Source organism: Eptesicus fuscus, chromosome 9 (assembly GCF_027574615.1).
Source record: "Eptesicus fuscus isolate TK198812 chromosome 9, DD_ASM_mEF_20220401, whole genome shotgun sequence".
Classification (NCBI taxonomy): domain Eukaryota; kingdom Metazoa; phylum Chordata; class Mammalia; order Chiroptera; family Vespertilionidae; genus Eptesicus; species Eptesicus fuscus.
Window position 1 is genome coordinate 102,125,386 of NC_072481.1, and position 22,251 is coordinate 102,147,636.

The 22,251-nt window shown below is 42.3% G+C and overlaps 1 protein-coding gene across 1 annotated transcript in view; it reads right to left on the reverse strand.

The window, feature by feature from the left end:
* The window catches only part of XRN1 (5'-3' exoribonuclease 1), a 228,198-nt gene that overhangs the window by 189,860 nt on the left and 16,087 nt on the right, over positions 1-22,251 (reverse strand). The window contains exon 2 of the mRNA XM_008158575.2: positions 6,416-6,648. Within this exon, the coding sequence (XP_008156797.2) occupies positions 6,416-6,648 (233 nt within the window). The remainder of the gene's footprint in view (positions 1-6,415; positions 6,649-22,251) is intronic.

The following is a 22,251-nucleotide window of genomic DNA, read 5'->3' on the forward strand; positions in this document are numbered from 1 at the left end:
CCATGTGTACTATGCTATGATATCTGAGGCACAGGACAAGGGAGGCCCTAAGTGTACCATGCTTTGATATTTGAGTCATTCTTTATTGTTCAACGTAATTTACTTCTGTACGCCTCAGTTTTGTAATAGTTAAATTACTAGAATAATACATCTTGCTATAAAATATTACTAGAAGATCAAATAATCAGGTGACATTTATTGTTATTTTCTATAATGAACACAATCTCTGGTATGCTAAAGTGATAGGTATTACAGAAATATTCAGATAGAGAGACCTACAGGCTTGATTACAAGTGAGGCTTACTATCACAACCCAAATGTATTGCTTAAAAAAAAAGCAGGGAGCCAACTAGAAACTGAACCAAATATAAGCCCTTGAAGGGCAAATGTAAATTGGATAAGCTTTGCTATTATTACAAGAGCAAGAAGAAAAAATTCAGATGCAAGAATGAAAACCACATTGCATCCACTCTAAGTAGCTGCTGAAGAAAAAGAATGGTATACTATGAAAATACTTAATACAGATTGTAAAGACATTTGTTCAAAGAGGATTTCCTAGAGTAGGTGATATTTCGGTTAATTTTTTAAATGTGAAGAGGTTAGCTAGATAAGAAAAAGGTGTAGGGGTCCCGAACTGCAGAGGGTGCAGGCAGAGCTGGGGGAACCCCCGCTCCATGCACGAATTTCGTGCACCAGGCCTCTAGTATTATGTAATTATAAAATTGTAATGTATATCTAGGTTTCCTCATAAAATCATCCATATATATAAAAAGCCAGGGGCCATCATGACCGAAACCACTGCATGGACGACCGGTTGCGTGGGGTGACCAAGCCAGCAGGGGGGTTAGTGAGGGACAACCAAACTACTGAGTGGGGCAACCAGGCCAGTAGAGGGGTTAGTGAGGGATGACGAAACGACTTAACAGCGGGCTGCATGGGGCGACCAGGCTGGCATGGGGGGCAGTGTTATAGTAATAGTGATAAGAATAATATAGAATAAGTATCAAAGTGTGGAATTACAGTGTGATATTAAAAATGATGTTAAGAAGTATTAAATGTAATGTAAACAGGTTGATAAACACTCCTGAGTGGGCCTGTATGTAGAAAAATAGATAAAGTGATCTGTTCCCCATATGTAAAACCAGATATGCAAGGCTCCTGGGACCCGCTGATAAGACACACTGAAGACGCCCATCTAGGCACATCAAAAGAGGAAGCACCAGAGGAAGATCAGAGAGGCCTGCTCTGCTCCTCCACAGACAGTCACTCTCCACCCCCCTTCCTGCAATCTGCCCAAGCTCTGCCGTGGACTGTGAGTCCAAACAGTGAGCCGGAAACTGAGGCCTCAAACAAGACGCCGAGCTGCAGCTGCAACGTCCAACGTCCAGTGTGTGTGTCTGTCGGCGCGGATCCCCGGGTGGCCTGCTGAGGTCTGGAAACCACCAGGACTCTGGTAAATAAACCGTGAGTGATTTGTGCATTGCATGCCTGTCTCCTGTGTAATTTATGCTCGGCCAATATTAAGTAAGTACCTTGGGTCGTACGTGTCAGTATCTGTTTAGAGACTGGCTGAGGCACCCTTGGTCACCTGTGCTTACGTCCCTAAAGGAGAAATTGGGACAGGCAATTAGGGGTGACCAGGCTGGCAGGGTGGGCAATGAGGGTCCATCAGGCCAGCAGGCAGAGGCAGTTAGGGTTAATCAGGCTGGCAGGGAGGGCAGTTGGGGTGACCAGGCCAGGGGGGGGGGGGGGGCAGTTAGGGGCTATCAGGCTGGCTGGCAGAGGCTGTTAGGGGTAATCAGGCTGGTAGGTGGGGGGCAGTTAGGGGTGATCAGGCAGGCAGGAAGGTGAGTGGTTAGGAGCCAGCAGTCCACGATTGTGAGGGGGATGTCTGACTGCCGGTTTGGGCCCAGGATCGGGCCTAAACCGGCAGTTGGACATCCCTCGAGGGTTCCTGATTGGACAGGGTGCAGACTGGGCTGAGTGGATCCTCCCCCCCCCCCCATGCATGAATTTTGTGCACCAGGACTCTAATTTAAAATAAAAGCTTAATAAAATGAATGGCAATAGTTGTCAAAATCATCTCACATTTAGGGCAATCAGATTTCCTAGGAAGAACATGAGTTTTAGAGTAAAAGGAACCTAGGTTTGAACAGAAGCATCCCAGCTACAGTCCAGTTTCTCCTGTAACCCATTTGTGGCACATCAGCATGCTACATGGCATATACATTAGGAAACTCTGCTTTATGTACATTTTCTATAGCCTTGTTACTGTGCCCTGTGGAATTCTATTTCTGTGATAAACAAACTTTTCTTCATATTTAACCTCTCTCTCTTACCAACCCCTTCTATGTAACAAAAGCTCTTAAGATATCAACTCATTTGTAATCTCTCCAATGAAGGCCGTTCTGTCCTTTTTTTCTTCCCTTCACTCCTAGGTTAAACAAATGGTTATTTGTTACTATGTGCCAAATTCTTGGCATATAATAAAAGAGAAACTCTAGTAGGGAAACAAAAAATTAAACAGCCATAATGTTTAATGTGGTTACAATAGAATGTTGGCCAAGGCACAAGGTAAGACTATTAAAGTAATCTAGGTCATAGATTATGGTGGCCTAAGCTCAGATAGTAGCAGTAAGATGAAAATACGTAAATGGATATGAAGAATTTTTAAGAGATCAGATAAAGAGAAATGAAGAACAGGAAGAATACCAAATTGCTCTTGGACTTTTGGGTTGAGCAGCTATTTGAATGGTGTTGTCATTCACTGAAATAGGCAAGATAGCCAGCCTGTGTTGCCCAGTGGTTCAGCATTGACCTATGAACCAGCAGGTCACAGTCCAATCCTGGTCAGGCCACATGCCAGGGTTGTGGGCTTGGTCCCCATTAGGGGGTGTGCAGGAGGAAACAGATTGATGAGATGATTCTCTTTCATCATTGATGTTTCTATTTCTCTCTGAAATCAATAAAAACTTTAAAAAAAAGAAATCGGCAAGATAGACTGAAGGCAGTTTTAAGGCAAAGAGAAGTTCGTTCAGTTCTGAACATGTTAAACCTGAAATGTACCTGTGGTATCCAAAAAGAAACAATTAGCAGGAATATGGATATATAGAGAGCTCTGGAGAGATATCTACCAGAAAGATACGTTTGCAAGTCCTCAGTGCAGACACAGTAATTAAAGTCATTGGATAAGATCACTCAGAACCCAGGATAGAACCTTAAGAAACATCAATATTTAAGTATAAGCAGAGGAAGAGAGGATAACAAGGAGACTAAGAATGTGCAGTCAGTGTGTGGTTACATAACAGAAAGGAAGTTCAAAAAAGATAGGTCAGCTCTATTAAAATACTGTAGAAAAATTAAGTAATGTACAGAATTATTCTTTAGATTTTCCTGTAAGGATTCTACTAGGGGGATGAAAGCCAGAGACAGCAGAGTTTAAAGTGAGTAGGAGACGTGGGAGGGTTATGATTAAAGCTTATGAAGGAGAAACTGCTACGTGGGGGCGGGGCACTTGGAGCACTGGACGCCAGCACAGCATTCAGTAAATGTGTTCGGTGGTGACAGTGAACTGGTCCTCATCACCTATCCCATTCCTACTTGGTCTTCTCATACTGGAGTGGTTGGAAAGCTGAAAAAATTAAACTCCTGTGCTTTCCTGCAGTGAGGTTTCTGGACATTACATAGATTTTATCAGTCAGATGCCTCCAAAAACGGTGTGGCAGTCTGCATGCCAATTGAGATACTGGAGTTGTGTGTATGTGTGTGTTTCATCAGTAGAAGATATCTCAATATTCAGCAACTTAGGAGGTGCTGAAAAGCAAGGTGCAGGGCATCTGCTTTTTGCTACAGATGGAGCAGGTGCATTGGGGCTCTAGAGCTAACAGATTCAGTGTTAGCGTCTTGATTACTGAATTTTAACTAAAGCAATGTATTCTTGGAGCCAAAAGCTCAGGTGGTAGTTTGTTAATCTCTGAAACACAATAAAGGTGAAAGTAAGTTCCTGGAACCACCTTTTCTGGTGGGGCCTCTGAACTCACCTTCCTCAGTGGTAGCAGCAGTGCCACCTACTGGTGGATCAATTGTATGGTGTGTTCTGGAAGTCATTCTTGAAGGTTCACCTACATTCTCACCCTTTTGGCTCTTAGAACAACTTTTATAGGCACCTAATTCTCTCTATTATAGACCTTTCTGCTTAAAATAGCTAGAATTCTATTACCTTCAACTGAATACTGACTGATACAGTGGGTTTATATAACTCTTTCTCAACACTACATTTTCCAGCTCAGTCGTTCCCCAAAACTAGTTTAACATATACCAGGGAGTCTGGTAAAAATGGTTTTCAGGGCCCAATTGTTAGAGATTCAGGTTAAAAAAGTCTTGGACAGTATTTGAGAATCTACATTTTAGTAAGAGATAGTCCTTGTGTTCAAAGATTTCAAGAGGTTCCATTATCTTCAGTATTTTTTTCTCTTTTGATATTTAAATCAGTACTTTTGACCATCCTCCTCCCATTCTCACTGGGAGCTTCCAACATACTCTCAGTTCCTTGATGATTTCCACATTTGATTCTACAGGTGCCCTTTGAACTACTTTACTTGCCACACTGGTAAAGGATTCATTATGCTAATGATCCATTAAATATGCTAAACTCAGGTTTTCTTTCCTTCAATTCCAATAACCCTCTTAACTTTACTTCTGCTACTCACAACCAAGGTCACAGCAGGCTCTCATTGTTATTCAGAAATATTTCACAGGTCCAGGATTTTGACTTTTAAACCCTGTGTGTGTATAACCTCTTTTCATCCTTTTACTTCTACAATCCAACTCACAGGGCTGATAATACAGGGTGGGGCAAAAGAAGGTTTACAGTTGTGAGTATGCAAAACAGTTTACTAGAGGCCTGATGCCCTTGCAGTCACTGCAGCTTGCCTTGGCCCTCACAGCCCCAGCTTCGTCCAGAAGGTCATTCAGCTGTCTGGTCTAATTAGCATATTACGTTTTATTATTATAGATTGTTGTATTATTATTTATTAATGTATTATTTCCCATAGAAACAACTGTAAACCTACTTTTGCCCCACCCTGTACATCAAATGTCCTAACTCAGCTCTCTTCTCACACTCCATCAATCACCTTCTAGACTCATTTGTCCTGGACTCATGCTCAGAGTCAGCAGCTAGCCCAGAATCTGGGCATTCAACAAATGTTTGTTGAATTAAATTAAAATAGCAATGATATTCTGATTAGGACAATCTCTCAGATAATTCTGCAGTTTCCTAGCTCAAGACATACTACTATAGAAGCTTTCTTGGCTACTACCATTTGCAAATTATCAATAAGATGTTTGAAAAATTTGTGAGGGAACAACAGAATAACTTTATAGAACCCAACACAGGTGTTAGACATGAGCAGAGCAAGGATGATGGGTCAGTACAGAAACTCACCAGGGCAGAAAGCCCCGATTGCCTAGCAAGGGGCAAAACCTTCAAAACAAGAACCTTGCCTAGCATATCACTGGTCAGGCAGTGTAGACCCCTGACCTTTTTCTCCCTAAAGATAACATCGAGGTCTCAGTTATAGCTCAGCTCCAGGCCCAGAAAAGGAGCAAAACCAGACAAGTGATGCCTTGGCTGCCTCAGGACCCCTTGCCCTGGCACCCACCAATCAGTGGAGATCACCACCCTGAAAAAGCACACCTGGAAAGCTAATGAATATTCTATTAAGACCCTCCCATAAGGTTGCCACCTGCAAGAAAGATAAATATGCTCAGGACAAAGAACCCAGGTGCACACTCTTCCTCCAAGGAGCATACCCTTGCCCATTTGCCCACAGGCACGTATCCCCCAACCCTAAAGGGATCCCATGAGACCTGCAACCAGGGCAGCAATGGGCAGCAGCAGCTCGTCCCAGGCTAACCCCCTGAACCTGTCTCCAAAGCCCCCTTTTCTCTGACTTCTCAGTGAGCCAAAGCAGCCCAGGCTAAGTTTTCCTATTGCTTCTTCTATGCCCTTCTTTGTTTCCCTGTCCTAAGTACATTTTTGCTGTCATCATGGACCCAATACCCTTTGGCTCAGTGATGTGTAGCCCTTTCCTTTGGATATCCCCATTCCCCAACCCCTTTTCCTTAAATAAATTCAACTTTTCTTTATTCACCACCTGAGACAGCTATTTAGCCTGCCTGCACACCACTGACTTTAACCTTTCAACAGGCTTTGAAAAATGACACCTCACTTGAATTACTAATTTGTTTACTTAATTGATAAAATGTACATTATAAGTATAGTTTCATTTCTGGAGAAATTTAAGAAAAAAGAAACATGAACAGAAGATGCATTGTGTTAAGTCAGTTATCATTAAAATAACATATTTTATTAATCTAAATAGTATCCTAAAATAAAACATGAATGTTTTACCTAAAACGCCTTCCACGCTGCTGGTTCATTTTTGCTCGAGGAGCCACACCATCAACAGCCATAAAAAACACTTTCCTAGGTTTAATAATGCGAAACAACACTTCCAAGTAGTGAAAAATATCAGTAAAGATTTTATCATCTGAAATTCTGAAGTGAACATCATCATCATTAGGATGGGAACACTGATGTATAATTCCATTCATATCCAGGTACAAGTTGTCAAATTCAGGTATCTAAAAAAAAAAATAATAAAAATATTAAGATCATTATTATAATCAACCATGAATATCTAAGAGACTGGGCAAAGCAGCCAATAAAAAGCAGGATATTGGGGCATTATCTATATATATAAAAAGCCTAAGTGACTGTTATGACCGGACAACCGGATGGTAGCTATGATGCCCACTGACCACAGGTGGCAGAAGCTCAATGCAGGAGCTGCCCCCTGGTGGTCAGTGTGCACCCACAGCCAACCTCCTGTGGACGGCCAACCTCCCACGGTGCCTCCCCCAGGCTGGCCAGCCCCAATCGCCCTGATGAAGACTGGGCCAAATGGCCCCAATTGGCCCAATCACTGTCCAGGCCGAGAGACCCCACCTATGCACGAATTCGTGCACCGGGCCTCTAATTATTATATAAAAATAGTGAACAACCACATTTGAATAAAGAAAATAAAGGGGGAAAAAAAACACAGAACTGGTAAGATATTATATGGTTACGTTCATAATGTAGCAATAGCTTGATCAAAATTACTGTCAGGAAATTATCATTTAAAATAATATAATCTGGGAAAACACCATAAAAAGTGCTCGGTTCATTTGGTATGCAAAATATTAGTTTCTTTTCTTCCTACTGTTGGACATTAACTCTCAAAACCTCAATTTTCTCTATGAATGGATAAATACTGTAGTGTCCATTTATATAAAAAAGCTGTGTGTACATGATTATGAAAAGGTTTTACAAATTATTTAAAGCTTTACTGTGTATTTGGTTTCACTAAAATAGAGTCACTAATTTGGTTATATTAATTTTATTAAATTTATTTTTGGTTACATAAATTTATTTTTCCTCTGTTTAAATGTCTGGAACAAGGAGACACTACTGAAACAAATATATATTAACCAGGAACTAAAATAGACATAACTTAATAGCTGTAATATCTAGTGTAACTAAATGATTTTTAGAGTAGTCTGAATTATATACTAAAGAAAAGTATTTTGAATTTTCAAGCTTAATAGACTTTCCTTGTGTAAACTTAATGAGAACCAACTCTGAAACAGTTATTCAAGTTTTACCATATGCACAGGTAACAATACATTTTCCTATTATTGAGAAAATGACATACCTTTGAGTTTTGTTTTTTTTTGTGTGTTTTTTTTTGGGGGGGGAGGATGTTGTAAAAAGTTTTGGTCTCTGAATCAATAAAACTATAAAATATTTCAGTAAAAAACCACTTGTGCTAAATACCACATAAAAAATTTAAATGCCCTTACTGAATAACAGACTCAACTGAAATAACTACTGTAAACATGAGATTTTAAAAATACATCAAAGATTTACTGTTTCAAGAAATCTGAAAACCCTCAATAAAAATATAAATGTGATCTATTTTTTAAAAAATATATTTTATTGATTTTTTACAGAGAGGAAGAGAGAGGGATAGAGAGTTAGAAACATCGATGAGAGAGAAACATCGATCAGCTGCCTCCCTCCTGCACATCCCCCACTGAGGATGTGCCCGCAACCAAGGTACGTGCCCTTGACCGGAATCAAACCTGGGACCCTTGAGTCCGCAGGCCGACGCTCTATCCACTGAGCCAAACCGGTTTCGGCTAAATGTGATCTATTTTTAAGGGGGTGGGAGTACTTTATAAAATGATTACAAAGTTTTCCTAGGAGACAAACATACAAACAATATTAAAAAGAAGAATAATAAAGAAAATTCTGTTCTCTTTATTAAAAATTGTAAGACCATCTGATTGAACCACGTAGTTTAGAAGTAGTCTAAGTGTACACAGAAATTTCATACATAAGAGGTATTTCAAGTCTGTATAATGAAATAAATTCCACAAGGATTAGACATTTTAATTTGATAAATATAAGCAAAAATTATATACAAGAATTTTGGAAATGTTAGGGTGGGGAAATCCAGAAATAAAAAACCAAACAGATGGTGGAGTTGGCTCTATCTACACTAATAAAAGAGAAATATGCAAATTGACCATCACTTCACAGTGCCGACCAGCCAATCATGAGTGAGTATGCAAATTAACCTCACTGCCTCAGTGGAGACTAACAGCAGAGAGGAGGCAGCTCCCAGCACACCCTGCTTGGCCTTCGCTGCGGCGACCCAAGGGCAGGAAAGCGCGGCCAGCAGGCAGCTCCCAGCATGGCCTGCTTGGTCTTCGCTGTGGCGACCGGGGAGCAGGCAAGCACGGTCACAGGCAGCACCCAGCACGGCCTCAGCAACCCAAGAGCAGCACCACGCATGGCCTGCTTGGCCGTCGCCGCGGTGTGGAGCAGGCAGGCCCCGCAGAGAGCAGAGAACCATGGGGAGCAGGCCGAAACCATCAGCAGAACATCCTCTGAGGGCTCCCGGATTGGAGAGGGTGCAGGTCAGGCTGAGGGACACCCGCCCCATGCACAAATTTTGTGCACTGGGCCTCTAGTAAAAATATTTTTTTAAATCTATAGAGTTAAAAAAAAAATCCATAAAAGAGTTTAACTGAATATGACAAAATGCAAGAAATGCTTGAATACTAGGACAAAGTCAATATTCCTAACATACAAAAATCCTCAAATATAAATAAGAAAAAGAGCAAAGTTTAAAAGAAAGCATGGAAAATACAAAGCAATGCAAAAAGAAACACAAATTGCTAATAAATATATGAAAAGATGTTCAACATCCCCAAATTTCAAATTAAACTGACACATTTTTCCTAACAGAGATCAGAAAGACAGTTACCCATTATTGGTATAGGTTTGGGAAAATGCATAGTTCATATGTTATGGAGTGCCAGAGAAGAGAGAAAGCAAGATATTGAAAACCTATTTGAAGAAATAATGGTAGAAAACTTTCCCTACCTGGTGAAAGAAATAGTCTTACAATTCCAAGAGGCACAGAGACTCCCAAATAAGAGGAACCCAAAAGAGGCCCACATTAAGACACATAAATAAAATGTCAAGGGTTAAAGACAAAGAGAGACTCTTAAAAGCAGCAAGAGAAAATTAGTTAATTACCTACAAGGGAGCACCCACATGACTCGAAGTATGCACATCTTTGACCCAGGATTTCCACTATTGAAAATTTATCCTGGGACATAATCATAAATTTGCATGAAGATATAACTACAAGAATATTCATGTCAGTATTTTTCAGAAAAGATAAAAACTAAAAACCACTGAAAGGCCTCATAGAAAAGTGATGATGACATGGACACAGACAACAGTATGGTGACTGCCAGAGGGAAGGGAGGATGTGAGAGTTAGGATAGGGTAAAGGGGGAATATGTCGGAGACCGGGTGTAAGCACCCCTGCCCACACAGAATGTTCCCAGACTTGTTTTGATGGCACTTTCCTATTGTCAGCAGAATGAGAACGAGAGCGACCTTTCATAGCTTATCAAAAGTCTGTAAATATTTACCGAGAATTTGGCTTCCTGCTTTATCTTAGAGATTAAGAGGAACAGAGAGTACATTCCTCTTTGTTGACCTCCCATTCAGTATTTGTGTATAAAAGGCATTACACAGTCAATAAAGCAGCTGCAGTCGGTCAATGATCTGCAGTCCTCCAACCCCGCTCTCCTGTCTTTCTTTCTTTTCTCAATTCCCATCTCCCAACCTCAGCCCGGTTCAACCGTCGGGCTGGCCCTGGCGATTGGCGCCCGAGCAGGCACCTGAGGACTTGGGAAGCACTGTGAGGAACTCCTGAAGGTAAAGAGTGCACTCGATAAGGTAAGTGAGGAGAAAAGTTTTGATAGTCAGGAGTAAAGCATGGGACGATTAGAGTTTAGAGAAAAAGCCCTCTATGGGAAAATGTTGAAGTCTATGTGATCATGATCATAAAATAATGTGGTTTCTTGTTCAAATTAGAATCTTAGTTTGTGTATAGAATTTAAAATCTGTAATAAGTGGAACTCCACTGCTGAAACCGCCTCTGGTGTGGAGAAATTCAAGGGTGGCAGGAGAGGGCAAGGCTATCTGCTCTCCCGCAATAAGAATACTTGCAAAAAGATTACTTAAGGTTACATTTAAAAATTATAAGAGAACTCGCAGGGAAATGCAAGTCTTGGCCAAATTGGGTGTGAGTTATTACTTCAGAAAGCGAAAAAGAGAGAAAAACTTTGAGATCTGTCTATCTTTTAAGCATGAAAAGAAATTCGGCCAGATCTGTTGCTGAAACTTCCCCCGAAGTAAGCAGGATATAGGGGAAGGGAGACACGTAGAGCTCCAATATAGAAGCCCACTCTCCCAGTATGCTAAGGAATGTGGTAATTTACATTCAAACAAACCAAACCTGGTTATCCAGAGCCACTAGCAAATAAAAAACAGAGTTTAAATTTGCCTCATAAAAAACCTAGAGGACAGAATTGAAGCTATTAATTGATTATGTCTTATAAAGTATAAGAACTTATTTTTGATAAAATAAAATAATGTGTTTTATAGCTTAAGATAATTATTATTATTATTATTTTTTAAATATATTTTATTGATTTTTTACAGAGAGGAAGAGAGAGGGATAGAGAGAGAGAGAAACACCGATGAGAGAGAAACATCGATCAGCTGCCTCTTGCAAACCCCCTACTGGGGATGTGAGCGCAACCAAGGTACATGCCCCTTGACCGGAATCGAACCTGGGACCGTTGAGTCCGCAGGCCGACGCTCTATCCACTGAGCCAAACCGGTTTCGGCTATAATACCTTTTAGATCATTGACCGACTGCAGCTGCTTTATTGATGTTTTTTTTCCATGTTAAAATTTCAAGGTCTTAACAGAGGTGATTCTTGGAAAGCTCCAAGGGCCCGGAGTAATACAAGAAATTTATTCTCTCTTCTTAAAGGAAATCTTTTAAAACAGATTTAATTATTTGAAATTACATGGAAAGCCTTATCAAGTAAGAATAGATATTTTAAGAAATATTATAAAGGTTTTAGCCTCTAAGAGGTACAAAAATATAACTAAGACCTTGTCTATACAAAAAGAAAGTAACTAAATATTTTTTCCAGTTTGAAATTGAATTGCCATGGCCTAGAGCAAAGAATATCCTTACATAATATTATTCCACAATGTAATTATAATTTTTAATATTTTACAACATCATATTGTACAATTATCACAAACTTACAAACTAATTCTCTGAATGTTTGGCAGCAATTTAAAAGGACATGAAAGGATTTAATCCCTTCCACTGTGTGGAGGGCCCCCTAGGAAGGCACTTGAGCATTCTATATTGGCCCTTCTTTTTTTTTTTTTTTTTCAAGTTGTTGTTTTTTAATATATTTTATTGACTTTTTACAGAGAGGAAGGGAGAGGGATAGAGAGCTAGAAACATCGATGAGAGAAAAACATCGACCAGCTGCCTCCTGCACACCCCCTACCAGGGATGTGCCCGCAACCAATGTACATGCCCTTAACCGGAATCGAACCTGGGACCTTTCAGTCCGCAGGCCGACGCTCTATCCACTGAGCCAAACCGGTTTCAGCAATATATTGGCCCTTCTTGCCCTTTTTGCCAAGAGGGACCCTCCCACAGCTGTTGCCTGAACTTTCTGTTCATACTGAGGTTGAAGCTTCGTGGTGGCTGGTACCATGGACCTGTCCCTTGCCCAATGGGGTGAGCTGGGCCCTCCCTGGAGAAGAAACCTGGGTTCCCCAAGATACGTGATCAGTGCCGGGGCCCCGCCAGCAGGCGGGGGGAATCCCAAGGCAGGTGCTGGGCATGGAGACCACGGGGGCATAGGTTACCAAGAAGACAGAACTGAACCTCACATCACCCTGATTGGCCCTGGAGGATGGCTGGTTAGCCAGAGACGGATAACATTCCTCAAGGAAGGAACAACCTAAGACAGGCACAGTCGCAGAGGGGCCATCAGGAGAGAACTTGGGAGTCAAGAGAGGTGGGGCACAGATCCTCACCGTGCCCCCCAACATTGCAGGGGCCTGAACACTTGCCCCTTCTGAGGGAGGCCTCCTGCCCCATGGCTGCTTCGCGCTTCCCATGCCCAGCTCAGATCGGGACCCAGGCAACATACAGAGACTTGGCCCAGCTCAGATCAGGACCCAGGCAACATACAGAGACTTGGCCCAGCTCAGACCGGGACCCAGGCAACAGAGACGTGGCCGACAGCAGGTGCCCTATATCTAAATCCAGCTTAACACCAGGAATGCTTAGAGTCTTCTCAAAGATGAAATAATCCTTTACATTAACATTTACAGGGTAAACTAAAATTGTTAGAGTATCAAATTTGACAGAAAAATAGTAGAAAAGTTTTCAGATTAATTTAAATTGGCTAATTGTAATAAGTGAATATTCAAGAAAATTTAATTGTACTAGACAAAAAGCTGTTCCTAAAGTATTAACTAAAATTTCTATTGGTAGTTCATCTCATGGTAAAATTGCTTAACATACAGTAAACCTAAAGCAGTCATATTTTTGTGCAAAAAATTAAAATTTCAAATTATTAAGACTACATTATAAAAATTTTCCAAAAGCCTCCTAATAATTAAATCAAAAAAAGGGGGGCTAGTGGAAAAATATTATGTAAGGGAAAATATCCTGAAAGTAAATTACATCTAGAAATTTTTTTCTTTGAATATTAATTTTTATTTGTAATACTAACAGCAAGACACCCATGAAAAACACACAGTGTCAAAACAAGCCAAAGGAAAATTGTTTGGGCAAAAAATAAAAAAGGATCCCAAGTCAAATTTATAGAAAATATTCCTTTATTAACTTTTAGTCAAGAATATATTTGTATATTTCCAGGAAAGCCCATATAGAGTCCTACAACAACGGATCCCAGAGAGGACCTAATAGAACTGTTCAAGCCACAGAATAAGCAGTGGCCCACAAGAACAGAAGAGAAATAGTCCATAAATAAAAATAGTAAAGACACCTTGCCATACTAGCAGTCAGCAGCTATACATTGCTACAGGTTGCCCAGGACCAAGGGCAAGGAAGATCGGTGTGCGTACTTCCAGATCATGTGTACACACCCTTCTACATAAAAGTCAATATGTTTAATGTTTTGTATTCTACCGGGACCCCTGGCTTAGGGGCTTGCTTTATTTCTAACACAGGGAATAGTATTAACTACCACATTAAAAGAAGTATTATACCTCAGGCATTAACCATTTTTACAGATAAGATCCAGTTCTAGAAAGGCTGGATCTACTACAGCAGGGGAGCAAAGGTCCTTCAAACCCCTTATATTTCAGTAGAAATACAAGCTCTTATTTATGCCTTAACAGATTTTACTATGGAGCCCATTAACCTATAGTAATAGTGCTTTTGTGGTAAGTATAGCAAAAATTATTGAAACAGCTACTATATGACACACTAATTCAGAGGAACTTTTCATTAAATTTTCAGTCTTTAAAATATTATTTAAGAACGACAATTTCCCTATTTTATTAGAAGCAATGTCCTCAATATATTATCCACCTTCCTGTACCAACTTTAGGGGTAAATCCCCGAGGACTTAAACCTAATCAAATCTAACAAAATAAATGTCACTCGATTGTGGAAAGAGCCAATCGTACTCTTAAAATCATTTACTAAAACAAAAAGGGGGAGACAGGTGTTATGTGTCACCTCAAGAGAAGCTCAGTCATGCTTTTTTTACTTCAGTAAATTTTTGAATTGTGATGCAGAGGATCGTACAGCAGGTGAAAGGCATCAGGCCTCCTGCACAATAGCCTCCACCGAGTCAGCTGGGTGGAAGGAAGCATAAATGACAAAAGAGTTTTATCAGATTCAGTAATAATGTGGGGAAGAGGTTGTGTTTTATATCTTTCCAGAAGGAACAATGCAGCCAATTCGGGTGCCAGAGCATTATGTGTGTCACCACAATGGACTCAGACAAGCTCCTGTGTCCCTTCACTCAAAAAGACTAAGTACTTCTCTAATAACAGCAAAGCGGAGGAAGAAGAAAACTGAAAGCTACACAAGGGACTGAGGTGCCAACATAGAGTCATCTGAAGAAGTTAACAACTGAAGTACAGCAGATTGTGGAAAAGCAAGAAGTTGAAACTACTTCTTCAACCATGTTTCTACTCATGCTAGCATCTGTTAGTTGCCAGTCTTCTGCAAAGTCTTGCGCAGCCAAGTCCAGGGACACCAGCAGCAAAAGAGACTTTCTTTCATTTAGTAGCTAAAAATGTTAACATGTCCATAGTTTTTATTTCTCTTTTATTGTTTTGTTATTATTTAGTAGCCAGAGTTTTACTCTTGACATTCAAGTTTTAAAAATGATAACATGTATGTAGTTTGGTTTTGCATTGGCATTGTTTGCAATTGTTTTAATATTAGAGCTTTATTATTAATGTTTAAGTTTTACTTTTATTATTGGTAGCTTAAAATTAAATAAAGAAGGGGGATCTGTCAGAGACCGGGTGTAAGCACCCCTGCCCACACAGAATGTTCCCAGACTTGTTTTGATGGCACTTTCCTATTGTCAGCAGAATGAGAATGAGAGAGACCTTTCATAGCTTATCAGAAGTCTGTAAATATTTACCGAGAATTTGGCTTCCTGCTTTATCTTAGAGATTAAGAGGAACAGAGAGAACATTCCTCTTCACAGACCTCCTATTCAAGTGTTTGTGTATAAAAGGCATTACACAGTCAATAAAGCAGCTGCAGTCGGTCAATGATCTGCAGTCCTCCAATCCCACTCTCCTGTCTTTCTTTCTTTTCTCAATTCCCACCTCCTTACCTCAGCCTGGTTCAACTGTCAGGTTGGCCCTGGCAGGAATAAATGGTGATGGAAGGAGACTTGACTTGGGATGGTAAACACTACAATATACAGATGATGTATTGTAGAATTGTAAGCCTGAAACCCATATAATTTTATTAACCAATGTCACCCCAATAAATTAAAAAAAAAAGAAAATTGATGATGGTTCATCCATTCAATGTAATACTCCACAATCCTATATAATAAAAGCCTAATACGCTAAGTGTCCAGTCGTCCTTTCAACCACTCAAAGCGTAATCTATAGTAATAAAAGGGTAATGTGCTAATTAGACCAGACATCCTTCTGGACAAAGCCACGATGGTGGGGGCCGAGACAGAGGCGGGTAGGGGCTACCAGGCCCGCAGGGGAGAGCAGTTAGGGGCTACCAGGTCAGCAGGGGAGGGCAATTAGGGGCGACAAGGAAAGCAGGAGAGGGCAGTTAGGGGCAATCAGGTTGGCAGCAGAGGGCAGTTAGGGGCGATGAGGCAGGCAGGCAGAGTGGTTAGGGGCGAACAGGCAGACAGATAGGTGAGTGGTTAGGAGCCAGCGGTCCCAGATTGAGAGAGGGATGTCCTACTGCTGGTTGAAACCGGCAATCGGACATCTCCTGAGGGGTCCCGGAATGAAGAGGGTGCAGGCCGGGCTGAGGGGACTCCCTTCCCGCCCCCCCCCCCCCCCCGTGCTAATTTCATACACTGGGGCTCTAGCATGCTAATAATATGCTAAAGCTGCTCAACTGCTCACTATGATGTGCACTGACCACCAGGGGGTAGGCGCTCTGACCGGCAGGTTAGCTTGGTGCTACAGTCTGGCCAATTGGGACTGAGACGGGCCAGACACGCCCTGGAGCCCTCCTGCAGTCCCTCCCTGGTTGGCCAACCTCTCACTTCCCTCCCCAGCCCCAATCATGCACGATTGAGATCCCTTGCCCTGCCCTGCACCCTCTCACAATCCGGGACCCCTTGGGAAATTTCGGAGAGCCGGTTTCGGCCTGATCCCGCAGGCCAGGCTGAGGGACCCCACTGGTGCACGAATTTGTGCACCGGGCTTCTAGTTACAAATTATAACACAGACTAAAGGCCCGGTGCATGAAATTCGTGCATGGAGGGGGGGTTCCCCCAGCTCTGCCTGCACCCTCTGCAGTTCGGGACCCCTACACTTTTTTCTTATCTAGCTAACCTCTTCACATTTAAAAAATTAACCGAAATATCACCTACTCTAGGAAATCCTCTTTGAACAAATGTCTTTACAATCTGTATTAAGTATTTTCATAGTATACCATTCTTTTTCTTCAGCAGCTACTTAGAGTGGATGCAATGTGGTTTTCATTCTTGCATCTGAATTTTTTCTTCTTGCTCTTGTAATAATAGCAAAGCTTATCCAATTTACATTTGCCCTTCAAGGGCTTATATTTGGTTCAGTTTCTAGTTGGCTCCCTGCTTTTTTTTTTAAGCAATACATTTGGGTTGTGATAGTAAGCCTCACTTGTAATCAAGCCTGTAGGTCTCTCTATCTGAATATTTCTGTAATACCTATCACTTTAGCATACCAGAGATTGTGTTCATTATAGAAAATAACAATAAATGTCACCTGATCATTTGATCTTCTAGTAATATTTTATAGCAAGATGTATTATTCTAGTAATTTAACTATTACAAAACTGAGGCGTACAGAAGTAAATTACGTTGAACAATAAAGAATGACTCAAATATCAAAGCATAGTACACTTAGGGCCTCCCTTGTCCTGTGCCTCAGATATCATAGCATAGTACACATAGAACTCAGCTTCCTTTAAAATAGGAAGGGATGCCATACTCATGAAGCAGCTGATTTTTATTTAAGGGCCTCACTTGTTCTGCACCTTTACAGAGGGGTGAGTAGGGGCTGAGGGAATTTGAGGAAACCCAGACAGAATTCTCCTCCTAAAAGATTTTGCTAAGCTGGCCACCAGGACCGCCAGGCATTTGTCCAATTAAAACCCGGACACACAGCAATAACAAAGGCACTGGTCTCCTACTGCTAATGCATAAGGATGAAACCCCAGCCTGCAGGAACTCACCCCTGCAGTCAGGACCAGGCTGCTGGGTAGACCTGGGCTGGTGCTCCTAAGTCTGGGGAGAGGGAGACTTCCCATGGCTGCAGGCTAGAGGGGAACAGGTCCATAGCGCAGGTTGGTCAGCAGAGCGGCTTCTTCGCCTGGGATTGCAGGGCAGCTTGGCCAGGCTCTGCTGGCCTGTTCACTCCATGATTGCAGGTCAGCTCGGCCTGGCCTGTTCTCCCCATGATTGTGGGGTAAGCTTGCCTGGCCTGTTCACCCAATGATCACAGATCAGCTCGACCCGGCCTGTTCTGTTCTCCCCATGATCGTGGGTCAGCTCGGCTTGGCCTGTTTGCCCCATGATCACGGGGCGGCTTGGACCCAGGCTCTTCACTCCATGATCACGGGGCGGCTTGGACCGGGGCTCTTCGCCCCGTGATTGCAGGGCGGCTTGGACCCGAGCTCTTCGCCCTGTGATCGCGGGGCGGCTTGGACCCGGGCTCTTCGCCCCCTGATCGCGGGGCATCTTGGACCCGGGCTCTTCGCCCCGTGATCGCGGGGCGGCTTGGACCCAGGCTCTTCACCCGCAATCGCAGGGCGGCTTGGACCATGGCTCTTCACCCGCAATCGCAGGGCGGCTTGGACCATGGCTCTTTGCCCCATGATCGCCTTGCGGCTTGGACCCACTCAGTCGGTGTGGCTGCTTTGTAGGGCAGGCGGCAATGCCTCCTTCCCGGGTCCAAGCCGCCTGACGCTGCCTGCCCGGGTCCCCATGTCAGCTTGGATCCACTGGTGGCTTCAGGCGCTGCCCCCTGCTGCCTGCCTATGTCCCCAACTCCATCGGCCGCATAGGGCCTTTGCCTCCACCGCCTGCATATGCAAATTCACCCACCATCTTTGCTGGGTTAATATGCATATCACTCCTGATTGGCTGTGGGCGTAGCGAAGGTATGGTCAATTAGCATTTTTCTCTTTTATTAGTGTGGATGGTCAAGTGACATCAAAAGTAGGTCATAAAATAGCAGTTATATAATTATCCCGTTCATATCTGCATATGTATTTTGCATAGAAAAGAAAGAAGTATACAGGAACAAGATGATAGACTTTCAGTTGCTTTTTACTTTCCTCTAGACTATGCAATAGTTTTTACTCCTTTCTGTATTAAGATAAATTTTGCATAATGAGTACATATTACCTTTATAACCTGGAAAAAAAATTACATAATACTCTTTTTAGAAAAAAACTTAAAATTCTCTTAAATTTAAGATTAGTAAGAAAGATACAGAATGATTAATCATCAGCAATGCAGTAAAGAAAATGAGAACATGCAGGAGAATAACTGGAAATTATAATAAAAATAATAGAAATTTCTAGGTTATCTTATACTCCATGATCACAGGTCAGCTCGGCCTGGCCTGTTCTCCCCATGATTGTGGGGTAAGCTTGCCTGGCCTGTTCACCCAATGATCACAGGTCAGCTCGGCTTGGCCTGTTCTGTCCTCTTCCTCAACTCCATATCTAATTAGTTTCTGTGTTTTTTTAAATTTAACATCCCAAATGTTTCTACAATCTTACCCTCCTATCCATTCACATTGTTTCAGGCAATCTCATCTTTTTCTCCATCCTGCTTCCCATCTCAGTTTAAGGACCTCAGTTTTCCAACTGGACTGCTTTCTTCCAGTTTTCTCTCTCACCAGTTCAGCCTTTTTCCTAAAACATAATCTGATCATGTTGCTTTCTTACTTAAATCCACATGATACTACAAACCCTTAATACCATGAAAGGTCCTGTTATGATTTGGGTGCTATCTTTACAACCAATACCATATGCTTTCCTATTTCCACATATATCCTACAAACTAACTGCAGTAAAGTAGAGAGCCCTACACGTGCTAGGCTGTTTCAAACCTCTGTGACTTTATACATGTTCCTACTACCAGAAATTCTTTTCTTTCCTACTTGCTCCTCCCTTCCCTGACCTGGAATCAGCTTTCAAAATCCAGCTCAGGTATCTTTGTCTGGAAGCTTTCCCTTCTTCACCCAAATGCTGTATCTTACTTGTATCTTTCTCTATGTTGTATGCTTACTTGTTTTTGTGTTCCCAATAAATACAAGAATGCCAGGCACATATTAGGTGCTCTACTCATTTTCATTGAATGTCTGTCTTTTGCTGCTGAACTGTAAAATTCCTCAAAGCAAGGTCTTTGATTTGGTCACCTTCAGAACTCTTGGCACACTGACTGACACAAAATAGGAAATAAAAACTATTTAATGAATCCTATATAATAAAAGCCTAATATGCTAAGTGTCCAGTTGCCCAGTTGTCTGTTCAACCAATCAAAGCATAATATGCTAATGATAAGCTAAGGCTGCTCAACCTCTCGTTATGTTGTACACTAACCACCAGGGGACAGCCAGTCGGCCAGTCACTATGACATACATTGACCACCAGGGGGCAGACACTCAATGCAAGAGCTGCCCCCAGGTGATCAGTGCACTCCCACAGGGGGAGCGCTGCTCAGCCAGAAGCCAAGTGCATGGCTGGCAAGCACAGCAGCGGTGGCGGGAGCCTTTCCTGCCTCTGCAGCAGCACTAAGAATGTCCAACTGCCGGCTTAGGCCTGCTCCCCAAGAGCTCCACGACTGTGAGAGGTCGCAGGCTGGGCTGAGAGACCCCCCCAACGAGTGCACGAATTTCATACACCGGGCCTCTAGTAAATTAATAAACAAATAAAGCTTCCCTTTACTGAATATGATAGTACATGTAGTCTTTACTATTCACTTAGAATACACATTCATACTGCTTTCAATTGTGGTTATGTATTGAATTAAAATCTTGGCATCTAATTTTCTCAAAACACTAGTTTCTTTTATTAGTATAACTTTGTATCCTACTTTGTGTCCTTGCAAAACGCCTTTTACATAAAGACAATACCCATTTAATTAAAAGAGCTGTTAACTTTTATTTTTCTCTAGCTCTTTAATACTATTTATCTTAATTCCAAAGCTTTGTTGCTTCAATTAATTTTTAATATTCTGTCTTAAGATAAACTAAAACACCATACATATTTTAATAAACTTTCAGTACACAATATTTTATATTATACTAGAAGCCCGGTGCACGAAATTCATGCACGGAGGGGGGGTTGTCCCTCAGCCCAGCCTGTACCCTCTCCAATCTGGGACCCCTCAAGGGATGTCCGACTGCCCTCTCACAATCCAGGACTGCTGGCTCCCAACTGCTTGCCTGCCTGCCTTCCTGATTGCCCCTAACCGCTTCTGCCTGCCAGCCTGATCACCCCCTAACCACTCTGCTGCCAGCCTGTTTGCCCCCAACTTCCCTCCTCTGCTGGCCTGGTTACCCCTAACTGCCCTCTCCTGCAGGGTTGATCACCTCCAACTGCCCTCCCTTGTAGGCCTGGTCCTTCTCAACTGCCCTCCCTTGCAGGCCGGGTGCCTCCCAACTGCCCTCTCCTGCTGGCCATCTTGTGGTGGCCATCTTGTGTCCACATGGGGGCAGGATCTTTGACCACATGGGGGCAGCTATATTGTGTGTTGCAGTGATGATCAATCTACATTGTACTCTTTTATTAGATAGGATAGAGGCCTTGTATAGGGGTGGGGGCCAGCTGGTTTGCCCTGAAGGGTGTCCCTGATCAGGGTGGGGTTCCCTTGGGGCCTAGGGCGGCCTAAGCGAGGGGCCTGTGGTGGTTTGCAGGCCGGCCACGCCCCCTGGCAATGCAAGTGGAGGCCCTGGTATCTGGAATTTATTTTCCTTCTACAATTGAAACTTTGTAGCCTGGAGCAGAGCCAAGCCTGGGGCTCCCTCCAGGCCCGCAGCCATTTGTGTTGGGGTTATAATTGAAACTTTGTTGCCTTAAGCAGGTGGGCCCGGCCAGGGTGTGCGGAAAGCTTTGCTTCCCCTGTTCCCGGCAGCAACCCTGGCCTGATCTCTCAAGCTCCATTCTGCCGCCATTTGTTTGAATTTGTTTACCTTCTATAATTGAAACTTTGTAGCTTGAGTGGAGGCTTAGGCCTGCAACGGCTGGCAGAAAGCTTGGCTTCCTCTGTTACCTAGGAAACCTTACTCTCTGTGGCTGTAGCCATCTTGGGTTGGGTTAATTTGCATACTCGCTCTGATTGGATGGTGGGCGTGGCTTGTGGGCGTGGCTTTGTGGGTGTGTTGGAGGTATGGTCAATTTGCATATTTGTCTATTATTAGATAGGATGTATGTTTTACACATTATGTAATAAATTGTAGTTAAAAATTCATTCACTCAATAAATATTTACTGAAGACCTATTATGTGCCACATTGTGCTTGGGTCTGGGAAATATAATAAATATAGTTGCTGGAAGCAAAGATCAACAGTAATTAATACAAATGCAAGAAATCTGGTCAGAAGGCTGAATAGGGCTTTGATATTCAGAAGGCTGAATATTTGCATGTTATTACCTGCTGCTGACTGGCTGAAGGCAACCCTCTTAACCTAATAATCCTTTTAGTGTTTACTAAACATTACCTTTGATATGCCTTTTTACATTCTTAAAAGGCAATTGTTTGAGAGATCAATCAAAAGACTTGTATGCATGCATATAAGCATAACCAACGGATGCAAAACTCTGAGGGGTGAGGGCATATATTGGAGTGGGGTGGGGGGTGGCAATGGTAAGATATGTACACATATAATACCTTAATAAAAAAAATTGGGAAAAAAAAAAGGCAATTGTGTATTCTAGTAAATAAAAAGAAGATGGGTGCGGAGATTCAGCAGAGCTTAGTCTCTTGAACTAAGTTTACATCTGGCTTCCCCCATAATTTCCAAATTTATATTTCTTGTCTTGT